The sequence below is a fragment of the Choloepus didactylus genome, chromosome 7 (assembly GCF_015220235.1).
Source record: "Choloepus didactylus isolate mChoDid1 chromosome 7, mChoDid1.pri, whole genome shotgun sequence".
NCBI classification, from domain to species: Eukaryota; Metazoa; Chordata; class Mammalia; order Pilosa; family Megalonychidae; genus Choloepus; species Choloepus didactylus.
In genome coordinates this window covers 123,940,404-123,954,144 of record NC_051313.1, presented here as the reverse complement: position 1 = coordinate 123,954,144, position 13,741 = coordinate 123,940,404, and the positions used below count along the sequence as shown (strand labels likewise).

At 36.7% G+C, this 13,741-nt stretch overlaps 1 protein-coding gene and 1 non-coding gene across 2 annotated transcripts; both read left to right on the top strand.

Annotated features, from left to right (window-relative positions):
• Nucleotides 1–258: 258 nt before the first annotated feature.
• On the top strand, nt 259–1,489 carry LOC119540329 (KRR1 small subunit processome component homolog). Its single transcript, XM_037844465.1, has one exon. It carries the CDS (start codon nt 261–263, stop codon nt 1,404–1,406), a length of 1,146 nt encoding a protein of 381 aa, XP_037700393.1. The 5' UTR covers nt 259–260; the 3' UTR covers nt 1,407–1,489.
• Nucleotides 1,490–5,744: 4,255 nt separating this feature from the next.
• Nucleotides 5,745–5,826, top strand: TRNAS-UGA. The gene has a single exon. It is a non-coding gene; the product is annotated as a tRNA-Ser (tRNA).
• The last annotated feature ends 7,915 nt before the right edge of the window (nt 5,827–13,741 follow it).

The window sequence follows — 13,741 nt, the reverse complement described above, 5'->3', positions numbered from 1 at the left end:
TGGGAGGACAGAACCTTGAAGCATCTTATACAACCAACCTAATCTGATGGTCGGCTCTCTGCATGGTTCTTTTGATCATGACTAGCCCCAAAGGACACCTATGGAATGAGAAGTTCAGTGATATTCATCAAATTGCTATATGTTGAATGTAATTAACAGCACAGAACTATATATTTGAATGTGGTTAAAAGAGGAAATTTTAGGTTGTATATATGTTACTAGAATAAAGATGTTTAAAAAAACATAGGGGCAATTTGAAGATGGCGTCTTCCTCAGTAAATGGGTCAGCTACGGCGTCTGGGAAATCTGAATTTCGACACCAGAAGCTGAAGCCGGAGAACCGAGATGAAGCAGAGCTCCTCACTGTTCCTGATGGTTGGAAGGAACCAGCCTTTTCCAAAGAGGATAATCCCAGAGGACTTCTAGAGGAAAGCAGTTTTGCAACTTTGTTTCCAAAATATAGGGAGGCTTACTTGAAAGAATGCTGGCCATTGGTACAGAAAGCCTTGAATGAACATCACATTAAAGCAACCCTGGACCTGATCGAGGGCAGCATGACGGTTTATACAACAAAGAAGACTTTTGATCCATACATCATCATTAGGGCCAGAGACCTAATAAAACTTTTAGCAAGGAGTGTTTCATTTGAACAGGCAGTTCGAATTCTTCAGGATGATATTGCATGTGACATCATTAAAATAGGTTCTTTAGTACAAAATAAAGAAAGGTTTGTAAAAAGAAGACAACGGCTTATTGGTCCAAAAGGATCTACACTGAAGGCATTGGAACTCTTAACAAACTGTTACATTATGGTTCAGGGAAACACGGTTTCTGCCATTGGACCTTTTAGTGGCTTAAAAGAGGTTCGAAAAGTAGTCTTAGATACTATGAAGAATATTCATCCAGTTTATAACATTGAAACCTTAATGATTAAGCGAGAGTTGGCAAAAGATTCCGAGTTAAGATCACAAAGTTGGGAAAGATTTTTGCCACAGTTCAAACACAAAAATGTGAATAAACGCAAGGAACCAAAGAAAAAAACTGTTAAAAAAGAATATACACCATTCCCACCACCACAACCAGAAAGTCAGATTGATAAAGAATTGGCTAGTGGTGAATACTTTTTGAAGGCAAGTCAGAAAAAGCGACAGAAAATGGAAACAATAAAGGCTAAGCAAGCAGAAGCTCTCAGTAAGAGACAAGAGGAAAGAAACAAGGCTTTTATTCCGCCAAAAGAAAAACCAGTTGTGAAACCTAAGGAAGGTTCTACGGAAATTAAAATTGATGTGGCTGCCATCAAGGAAAAGGTTAAGAAGGCAAAGAATAAGAAACTGGGATCACTTACAACTGAAGAAATTACACTGAAGATGGAAGCAGATGAAAAGAAAAAGAAAAAAAAGAAGTAACAGACCACAAAAAAAAAAAAAAAAAAAAATCCTGAACTAGAATTTGCTAAGTTATTTCCTTTTGTAAAAGGATTTTGAGATATGAGGACATTAGTTAGTTGCCTTATCTGTAAGAAATAATACTCTGGTCACTTTTTTCTCTGATTGTTTTTGTTCATGAAATAGCATTCTTTTAAAATATAAATTATGGAATTCTCCAAGTGTTTTTCGAAAACTTTTATGCTAGAAAGTGGTATATATGTCTTTGTATATGTTGCATCCCATGTGTTCCAGGCGGGTTTTGCCTAAGCATGATTATAGGAGTAATTCTTTAGTTTGTTTATGTCAAGATTTTGGGGATGAACTGCTGTTTGGCTTTTGTAAGTATTCATCAAATCTGATGTCTGATGCTTTGGTTAATATTTTAAATATAATCATGTCCCAGCATTTGCTTTTGAGGAAAATAAATGTTAATTTTTCAATGCTTTCTCTCTCTAATGATAGCAAGTAAACACTTAGGTGTATCCCACTTTACATCTCTTTTTATGTTTTATTCCAAGATTATGCAACCTATAGGCAGAAAAAGCAAGGCCTCTTAAATTAAATCCCTTAATCAGTATTTTTATCTTGAGTCTGGGAAAGGGATAAACCAGAAAGACAGCAAGTTGCAAGGAAGTGGGAAAAATCAGATCTTTAGAGTTGAGGCAGCATGTGATAAGTAATGTAGAAATGTTTTTTAACTAATAATGAGGACCACTGGTGTTACTTAGAATCATCTAAATGTAAGACACTCATTTTACAGATTTGGAAACTGAGGCACACAGATGCTAGATTACTTACCAAAGATTGCAGCAATGTGGCAGCCTGAAAATAACACTCCGAAAAGTGGAATGCAAAGATGGGTTTATCCTGTAGACTTACGAAGTTGAACAGTTTCATCTCTTGAGTAAGGGCTTACAGCAACATGTTTTTTTTTCTGAAATGTTTTAAAATTAGAAATATACCCAATTGTTATTGTTATTAAAAAAGAAAAGCCAAATACAAAAAAAAAAAAACAAAAAAAAAAAACCATAGGACTGTACAACACAGTGAACCCTCTTGTAAACAATGGACTATAGATAATAGTAAAATTAAGAATGTTCTTTCATGAATTGTAACAAATGTACCACACTAATGCATGGCGTTAACAGGAACTCTGTATTTTATGCATGATTTTTCTGTAAACCTACAATTTCTCTAATAAAAAAATAAATTGCTATCTGTCACAAACCTAATAATTAAGTAGAGTTGTAGTATAAACTTGTATTATCTGCTTGCAACTGTGCAGTTTTTTTCTTAATATCATGACACATGACAAACACACACACACACACACACACACACACACACACACACATACTAGCAGACCATTCTTATGTCAGGCCCTATGCTAGATGACAATGATGCAAAATGCAAATTAGAAACTCAACAAATCTTGCATAACTATCACTAGTTGCTACTTCATCAAATTATATTAGTCTGTTGTCATTTCTCCCAAAGAGAAGTCAATAAGAAAAGCCAAACTCTTTTCTTCTCAGCCCCATCTGGGTCTGAGTAGTTTGTGAATCCTGGAATACTGTAGCTTTAGTAAAGTTCCCTCCATGTCTAGTATCAATAAGCAGCCCTTAGGGCCTTTACGTAGTTAAAGGAATAACGTGATAATTCTTTTCTATGCAAAAAGGCCCTACCTCTCAACATCTTTGTTGAGCTATAGGACACCTCAACTACATTTTTTCTCCCTTGTGTATGCTAAATGTGCAGTCCCTAGATATGGATAGCCAAGCAGTAAAAAAGACTCTGTCCTCTGCTCTGAAATTTTATAATATGTTTTGTTACAACCTTTTTCATTCATTTTGCTTGGCAGTTGTGTTCTCTTGTGGCAGAGACTAGCTAGCTGTTCACCAAACTGTTTCCTCTTCTTCCTGGGCACACAAATAGACTACAGTTCCAATACCCTCTTGGCGTTAGGTGTAGCTATGTGCTTTGTGTTTCTTCTGGGGTTCAATCATAAAAAACTTACTTGGTCAATCCTCCAAGTTCTTTCTCCATCTACTGTCTTAATGCAGATGAGCAGGCAAACTTGGAAGCCATGTGAGTTGAAGATGATAAGTCACATATTCAGAAAAACTTGGGTTCTTGGTTCTGCCACTCATCAGGAGTCCTCGGTCTCCTTTTATTTGGTGCTTAAGTCATTACATATTTGGGGAGGCGTTTTGTGTGTTTGTGTGTGTGTGTGTGTGTGTGTGTGTGTTTTGTTTTTTTTTTTTTACAGCAGTTAACACTAACTAATTCACCTTTTAATCTGGGAATTTACGGCCCTTAATTCTAGGAATTTTAAACAATTATTCCTTTGACAAATTTCTCCTCTTTCTTTTTCTCCTCCTTCTAAGCTTACATCTTACTTTCTCTTTTCTCCTTTCTTTTAGAACTCCTACTAGTTGGTTGTTGAACTGCCTGGAACTATAGCCGGTACAATAAGTGACATAAGACATTGAGGGGATGTTGTAAATGAAAATGGGAGCAGTGGAGCAGAGAAAAGCATTTAGGACCTGGGAAGAAAGAATGAGGAAAATGAAGTTGAAATGACAGAGGTGGAAAAAGGTAATGATGCTTAAGCTTCTGGTCTGTCACTTGCCCTAGCCCTTTCCAAAACCTAACAATGCGTTCACATGGTCATATATTTGTGCAATGTTTGCCAGAATAAGATATTTTAACTGTAGTGTGTTAATACTGCTTTTTCCACTCAGCTTCTCCACTATCACACTTCTTCTCTATCCAGTGGTATTGATGAAGATTCAGGCATTTTAGGGATCAAACTAAAAAAATGTTTAATTGGGATATTTAGTATCCATTTAAAGGGATATAATTATGTACTTTGAGATCTCTTTCATTTATACTTAAGTAATTATTAATCCAAACAACTTGATATGGCCTCCGATTATACTCCTACCTCCCACTGTACTTGAGCCTGTAAATACTGTGAGTCATAAAGAAAAAATGATGTAGCAATGCCTGGAGCCTGAAATCTTACAGGTTGTGATGCTTAATTTCATCTGTCAACTTGGCTAGATTGTGGGATTCAGTTGTTAGGTCATGTAAGCCCTGGCCTGATAGTTATTGTGAAGGTATTTCATAGATAGATTTACAACATTAGTCAGTTGATTGCATCTTAGCTAATGAAAGGTGATCAAAGATAATGCAGCCAATGTAGGATAAAATTATTATAGAGGTATATTAAGTTTTTGTAAATTATGTTTTTGGTGATGCTAGTGTTACTTATCAGATTTCTTTTCTCATTCTAGATAAATATTAACTTTCATATCTAATTTTGTATTCATACTTTTGTATATTTTCTTCTTAAAGATTACCCCCAATATGGTGTAAGCTTTAGGCCCCATAAACTCTGAGTGGGTCCCTGCCACTGAATTTAAAAAAAAAAAAAATCACACCTGTTTCTCTGTGGTGTAGACTATGGTTAAGATCCTTGAATTGGTTCAATTACTGATAAATAAAACAAAAGTAACTTTTCTGTTGGGCCCAATACCCACTTCCCTGCACAGGCAACAGTCTTTCCTTCATCACGCCACTCTTCCTTTCCTCCCAGCTTTCCCTCTAAAGTGTTTTCTCTTATATTAGGAAAAAACAAATATTTTAGTTCATGTTTTGTATGATATGTTTGAGTACACGGTAACTAACGTTTTTTGAGATGAGAACGTAAAATACCGCAAGAAATTATAGAATTTTCACCGTCTTTAACATGCATAAAGCCCATCCAAGTTTCACGCTTGGGTTCAGGAGACACACCTTTCTTCATTCACTGCCTTCTGTAGACAGCATGTTCTCCATCCATACTCAGGTTTGGGACTCTAGGCGAAAATGAGCTTATAAGCAGACCAATTGCTACTCTCGGCTCAGAATCGTGTTTCCCACGAATCAGGGGCAGGCAGGACAAAGCAGTCTTTATTGAGAGTGAACAGTCAGGAAAATGACCTCCAGAGAAACCTCCTGGAGAGTGTACCTGTCCCTTCAGCACAAACATAGTTCTGAGCATCCGTTTGTCAATCTTTCAGGACTTGGCAGAGAAAAACAAGAGGAAGCAGACAGGGAGTTCTGTGGTTTTATAACGATGCTTTTTCCTTTACCTAAGAATCCTCCTTACTCCACCTCAGGACGTTTTGGTTTTGTCACGTTTTCTATTTTTCGGATCCTGTAGTCCATTAATTTTAAGCCTTATGAAAAACCCAAAACATTTTGAGCATGAACCAAGACATTATGAGTGATATCGGTGTTATGGAAAACAATAAAAGCTTTGTCACAGGCGCTGTGATGGCCGAGTGGTTAAGGCGTTGGACTTGAAATCCAATGGGGTTTTCCTTCGCAGGTTCGAATCCTGCTCACAGCGATTGCTTCGTTTTCCGGTTTAATTGCTGAGGGTTAGCTGTGGTTAAAGCGTTACTAGTTGATGAGGCCAGAGAGGAAAGCAAACGATGGCGCTTGACTTTGCGCCTGTGCGCTTGACTTTGTTGAGTACCTAGCAACGTTCCTGTGCTTGACTTTGTGGCTGAAAAACAAAATGTCCAAAGCTAAGGTACTCCAAACTGAAGTGATTTGACAAATCCGTAACTACCAGAAGGGAGAAAATCTCACAGGAGTCAATATTTTTGGAGTGCCTTATCGCGACAGGCTTCAGTGTCTCACACAGAACATGCAACACTTTGCAGAAATCCGAGTGACTGGTGAAGGAAAGCAGCGTGGTCGCCTAAAATTAGGGCAGACTTTGGAATGACATTATATGAACAGTTCTTAGGTTATTCCAATACCATTTAAATTGTTGAGAAGCACAGAAAAACATAAAAGTTTCCCAATTCCTTTTAAAAAGCATGTTTCCAAAGCCATCCATGGCTGAATAAAAAGGAAACCAAAGACCAATCTCACTCGTGTTTTGCTGCAAAAAATAAATTTCCTGAATTTGTTTGCTGGAAACGGTGTTAAGATTCATTCAGTGTGCCTTCTTGCTTTTGGGGCAAAGGAGTGTTAATAAAATTGCTGACTATGGCAGAATCTTTATATTGCAATTTATCTTGGGGCCGTTGCTTCGTTGGACTGAACACTCTGCGACAGGATAGAGGGAGTGTAATCACCTCCGCCCTGAAACAAGATATGCCCAACCCGCAGAAACAGAGGACACCATTTTCCACCCTCAAATAAGCCCTAGCCACAAGCATTTTGGGGACCTACTGGACAAAGTTTTAAATTATTTCCCTGATTACAGCCTATTAATCATTTTCCACAAAAAAATTTAACTGCTCCCTGTTCACCTGTCTATGTTGGAGAAGTAGATTCTCCAGAGCACTGAGAAAAGGACACTTCCACAATGCCAGTGTCTCACACCAGCACCTGCTTTCAAAATCACCAAACCATCCACAGTTGTTGCTTGAAAATTCATCAACCAAAAAACTGTCAGAATAATTCATTAAAATGTCTCCAATTTTTTGAATAAATTAAATCTGGGGAAGTGAGGGGTGGAGACAAATTAAAAGAGAGCTGAAGCTATTTCAATGTTAAACTCAATAAATGCAAGTAAGGTGATTATTTAAGTGAATATCCTTGTTCATAGGAAGTGTACATGAAAGAATTACACGTTCAAGGAGTATGATGTGTGCAGCCTGCTCTCAAATGTTCAGAAAATAGATGAGATAGTACAGATAGATGATAGAGCAAAGGTGACAAAATGTCAAAATTGGTGGATCTGAGTATCTGGAGGGGTGGGGGTATGTCAGAATTCTCTATATGGGGTTTGTATTATTTTTGCAACTATCCTGTAATTTTGAAATTATTTCAGAATAATCTTTTTAAAATTAAGATATAATTCATATACCATAAGATTCATCATTTAAAATGTACAATTCAATGATTTTTCGTGTATTCATTTAGTCTTATGTATAAAGATTTTCCCCCCACAGTTGTCATGGTATATAAACAATTTTCTGCTCTGTCTTCTTCATTTTGCCTAATTTCATCCTCATGTTCCAGTGATTCCATATAGCTGTCACACTTATCATTTTAACTTGGAAGGGGGGAGGGATAATATTTAATCATGTCAGTATCCCTTTGCTTACATAACCATTCTCTAATTGTTTGACAATTGGACTTTCTACTTTTTCCTGTATAATAATTAATGGTACCGTAAACATTATTGTGCAGATATATCTTTATTTTGAATTATTTCCCTGGGATTATATTATACTCAGAGGTTTTGGACTACTGAATAAAGGGATGTGATTAAAAAAAAAAAGAGAGAGAGAGCTGAAGACCTGAGCTAGGGGAGGAAGCTCTGCTGCTAAGCACAACTTCTCTCATTTCCAAGAACCCATGGGAACACAGAAAAGAGATGCGTTTGGGAGAATGCAACATAATTGTCCTTGAAAAGGGAAGAGATTTTAGATAAAATGGACTAGACACATAAATGACAGGTAAATGATCAGTATGGTAGAGAAGGAGCAGAGAACTCACCATTCAGTCCCTGGGGTGAAACATACAGAAAGATTTGCAATTCTTATTTCCCAAGTTTTGTCACTGGGGAGGGAAGTAGAGTAGGATATTGGTATAGATGGGGGTGGTTGGGTATCTTTAGTCAAATTACTTTTGGAATAGGATTATGAGGAAATAATTTCAGTCAAGGATCTAATTACTTTAAACCTTCAGTGTAATGTTCTGCCAGCAGGACTATTTCTGTCATTAAGAATATTTTACAAGTAATTTGCAGGGTGGGTCTTAATTAAATCACTGGAGTCCTATAAGAGAGACTTCTGGAGAGATGCTTGCAGATGCTGACACTTGGAGATGCAGACAGAAGGAGATTTAGCTAAGAGATGAAGCCCAGAGTTTGTCCCAGGATATGCTAAGACAGGACTCCCAGGCACTTAGAGAGAAACATCCTGGGAGAAAGAACCAAGAATGCACAGGAGCTGAGGGAGGAGCTGGAACACAACCTGCCATCAGGAGGCACCAGCCACATGCCTTCCCAGCTAACAGAGATTTTCCGGATGCCATTGGCCATCCTTGGTGAAGGTATCATCTTGTTGGTGCCTTGGTTTGGGCACTTTTATGGCCTTAGATCTATAAATTTGTAACTTAAGAAATCCCCTTTATAAAAGTCAGTCCATTTCTGGTATTTGGCTTAATGGCAGCATTAGCGAACCAGAACACCACCTACCTACCTACTTGCCTACTACCTACCTATCTAATTATCTCTATTTGGCAAATTATGTAGCTACAAAAGTTCCTGTACTAACAATGGCTCAGAGTGACTATGACCTGCCCCTCATTCCACCAGCAGGTAAGGAACGCTGCCTTCCCTTGAAACTTATATACAGAGAGCTGTGATCTCACACCTGGGAGATTTTCTTTAGGGTAGGAGAAATTGACAAAGTTCAACAACTAACAGCCATGCCACTTCCAGTTCAGTCATGGCCCAGATTGTAGAAATGAAATTATTCTAATGTAATTTTTTTTATCATCATTTTATTGAGATATATTCACATACCACGCAGTCTTACAAAACAAATCGTATTTTCGATTGTTTACAGTACCATTACGTAGTTGTACATTCATCACCTAAATCAATCCCTTCTAATGTAATTTTAACACAAAAAATCTGCCAGAGTTCGTGCTTTTATTGATATCCTTTGGCTAAAGAATGAAAACATAGACAGAAGGGATCTTAATACCATCTGGAAAACAAATTTAGAAACTTGAATTGGGCTGTGACACCAGCTAGAATGAGTTTGTCTGCGTTTTAATTGTGGATATATATATATACACATATACACACATATACATATATATACATATATACACACACACACACACACATATATATGCGTATATATATATAAAACATAAAATTTCCCATTTTAACCACTAAGTATACATTTCAGTGGTGTTAATTGCATTCACAATGTTGTACTACCCTCACCACTGTCCATTACTAAAGTTTTTCCATCATTCCAAACAGAAATTCTGAACCATTTAGGGATTAACTCCCCATTCTCTACGCCCATCTTACCCTTTGTACACTATAATCTACTTTCTGTGTTTATGAATTTCATATTCTACTTATTTCATATCAGTGAGATCATATGATATGTATCCTTTTGTGTCTAGCTTATCTCACTCAACATGATATCTTTAAGGTTCATACATGTGAAGCATGTATTAGAACTTTGTTCCTTTCATGGTTGATTAATATTCCATTGTATGTATCTAACACATTTTGCTTATCCATTCATCTGTTGATGGACACTTCGGTTGCTGACATCTTTTGGCAATTGTGAATAATGCCACTATGAACACTGGTGTGCAAATATCTGCTTGAGTCATTCCTGCTTTCAACTCTTTTGGGTATATACCTGGAAGAAGGATTGCCGTTCTATACTTAGCTTCTTGAGGAACCACCAAACTGTTTTCCAAAATGACTGCACCACCATTTTACATTCCTACAAGCAATGAATGAGTGTTCCTATTTATCCACATTCTGTCCAACACGTACTGTTTTCTGTTGTTTTCAGCAGTAGCCATTCTAGTGGGTGTAAGATGGTATCTCATTGTGGCTTTGATTTGCATTTCCCTAATGGCTAATGATGTTGAACATCCTTTCTTTTTCTTTAAATTCAATTTTATTGAGATATATTCACATACCATGCTGTCATACAAAGTGTACATTTGATTGTTCACAGTACCATTATATAGTTGTGTGTTCATCACCAAAATTAATTTTTGAACATTTTCATTATCACACACACACAAAAATAATAAGAATAAAAATTAAAGTGAAAAAGAACAATTAAAGTAAAAAAGAACACTGGGTGCCTTTTTTTTTTTTTTTTTTTTTGCCCCCATTTTTCTACTCATCCATCCATACACTGGACAACGGGGAGTGTGGTCCATATGGCTTTCCCAATCACATTGTCACCCCTCATAAGCTACATTTTTATACAACTGTCTTCAAGATTCAAGGGTTCTGGGTTATAGTTTGATAGTTTCAGGTATTTACTGCTAGCTATTCCAATTCATTAGAACCTAAAAAGGGTTGTGTATATTGTGCTTAAGAGTGCCCACCAGAGTGAGCTCTCGGCTCCTTTTGGAATCTCTCTGCCACTGAAGCTTATTTCATTTCCTTTCACATCCCCCTTTTGGTCAAGAAGATGTTCTCCATCCCATGCGAGCATCTTTTCATGTGCTTTTTGGCCATTAGTATATCCTCTTAGGAGAAATGTCTATGCAAGTTTTTTGCCTATTTTTAAATTGGGTTTTTTGTCTTTATTGTTGTGTTGTAAGATCTCTTTATATATTCTGGATATTAAACCCTTATTGGAGATGTGGTTTCCAAATATTTTCTCCCATCTAGTGGGTTGTCTTTTCACTTTTATGATCAAGTCCTTTGATGTACAAAAGTTTTTTATTTTGATGAGGCCTCATTTATCTATTTTTCTTTTGTTGCTTGTGCTTTTGGTGTAAAGTCTAAGAATCCATTGCCTGGTTATTTGGTATATACTTGGAAAAACTGAAAGCAGGGAAATGACTAGCATTTGTACACTGTTGTTTATGACAGCAGTATTCACAATTTGCAATGGATGGAGGTGGACTAAAGGTACATTGATGGGTAAATAGGGGTGGTGTATATATACAACAGACTACTGAGTGGCTGCAAGAAGGAAAGAAGTTGTGAGGCATACAACTAGGTGAATGAACCTTGAGGACATTATGTTGAGTGAAATAAGCCAGAAATGAAAGGACAAATATTGTGGCATAAATTATCAGGGAATAGAACATGAGCAGAGATTGGGCAATCAATTATGCAGGAGTACAGAAAGTTCAATTCCTAAATTGTAAGCTCTTACAGCAGTCACATCAATTCCTGAGTTTTAATTGCTATTTAAGAGATGTTTATTTGGTACAAAATATGTATTTTATGTGGCACACTATCTAATTTAACCTGTAAGTTCAGTTTATTTAAACAACATAATTACATGGAACCTTAGAATAGGGAATGAGATTTTGTAATTCTGTAAGGGTTAATGTAATACCCCAATACAGCCCAGAGTATTTTGGGCAGAAGATAAAAAAACAAAAATATATGCAAAGTCCACTTGAGGGACTGGGGAGAAATGTGGAAATATTAAACTTCCCCACTTGGGGAATTCCAGATATTCTTGCAAGCATTGGGGACTCCCAATTTAATAAGTCAAGACCTCAAAATTAGGGCTTGCTCTTATGAAACTTTTATTTCTGCAAAGGAGAAGCTAAGCTTATTTATAATTGTGCCTAAGAGCCACCCCCAGAGAACCTCTTTTATTGCTTAGATGTGGCCTCTCTCTCTCTCAGCCAACTCTGCGGATAAACTCACTATCCTCCCCCTGATGTGGGACATGACCCCAAGGGGTGGAAGTCTCCCTGGCAACATGGAATATGACTCCCAGGGATGTGCCTGGCCCTGGCATCATGGGATTGAGAAATCCTTCTTGACCAAAACGGGGAAAAGAAATGAAACAAAATAAAGTTTCAGTGGCTAAGAGATTTAAAATAGAGTTGAGAGGCCATTCTTATGCATTACATAGATATTCCTTTTTAGTTACTATTAGAAATAGATAGTTTATATTAGAATAGATAGAAGGAAACACCTGAATCTGTTGAACTGTAATGCAGTAGACTTGATTCTTGATGATGACTGTATAACTATATAGCTTTTACTGTGTGATTGTGAAAACCTTATCACTGACATGCCCTTTACCCAGTGTTTGGGCAGATGAGTAATAAAATAAAGACAAAAAATACACATAAATAATAGGAGGGGATATGGGGTATGGGAGGTTTTGGGTGTTCTTTTTATTTTTATTTTTTATTTTTTTCTTTATTTTGGAGTAATGAAAATGTTCTAAAATTGATTGTGGTGATGAATGCACAACTATATGATGATACTGTGAACCACTGAAAAGGTGGTAAAAGTTCAGAGGATATAATATAAAACACTTGAAGTTTCAATTCCATTCTAGTTTCCTGGCTGCTGAAGCAAATACCATGCAATGGGCTGGCTCACATTTTTAGACTAGGAGAAATCCAAAATCAAGGCGTATCAAGGTGATGCTTTCTCCCAGAAGATTGGCATTCTGGGGCTGGCTGCTGGCATTCCTTAGTGATTGGCTTTTCTGCTACATGGGAAAGCATATGGTGGCCTCTCCTGGCTTCTCAGTTCATTGACTTCTAGTTTCTGGCTGCTCCCTCTGGCTTTCTCTTTCTTGGTCTGAATTTCATTCTGCTTATAAAGGTCTCCCATAGTAGGATTAAGACCCATCCTGATTCAGTTGGGTTACAATTTAGCAGAAGTAACCTCATTGAAAGGGCCTACTTATGATGAGTTCACATCCATAGGAATGGATTAAGATTAAGAACATGTTTTTCTGGGTTCATAGCTCCAAGCCACTATGAACTCTTTAGTGGATTCTCTTGGATTTCCATGTAAGATATTCATACCATTTGCAAATAAAAATTGATCTTCCTAACCCAATTTTTGTGCCTTTTATTTCTTTCTCCCATACATTGTTATACCTGATTATACTAGACTTACTGCAGATTTATTCCTTAAATAGATGTTGACTTTGGATTCAGTAGACAATCTTGATTCTATTAAGGAATCATTTGCTTTTAGTATAATGATATAGTAGAAGCCTTCTTTCCAACCTGACTGGAATCAGCTTTTGTTTGGTTTTAAAGAAGAATGAGTTAAAGCGGCAATCCAAAAATAATATTACTTAAATTAGTTGGCTTTACCTGAAAATGTTCTCCAATTAAAAAAAAAAAAAAAGATGGGTGGCGGATGTCCACTGATTGGAGTTTCTTGCATGTTTCTTGCACTAAACACACTTCGAATGTGCTTTGTACAGATTCCAGTTTCTGTTTTCTTAAAGGGAGTGAGAACTTCAAAACATTTTGTTACCAGAGTGAGTAATCCTCTTAGATTTTTATATTTCCCCTATATTTGTTCTTGGTGTTATTGTTTTATTAATAATTCCGGCATCTAAACTCTTTGCAGCTGTTAGAATCAAGGTTTAGCTAACTTCCTAAAATGGAATGGGAAATTTTTGTCCTTTTTTTTGGGCTCTGCCATAGTTTTTTTTTTTTTTTTAATGTTTTTTTTTTAATTAAATTCAGTTTTATTGAAATACATTCACACACCATACAATCATCCATGGTATACAATCCACTGTCCACAATATGATAACATAGTTATGCGTTCATCACCACAATCTCTCTCTGAA

Coding starts and splice junctions, on each gene's coding strand:
- LOC119540329 (XM_037844465.1), top strand. CDS start 261: ATGGCGTCTTCCTCAGTAAATGGGTCAGCTACGGCGTCTGGGAAATCT.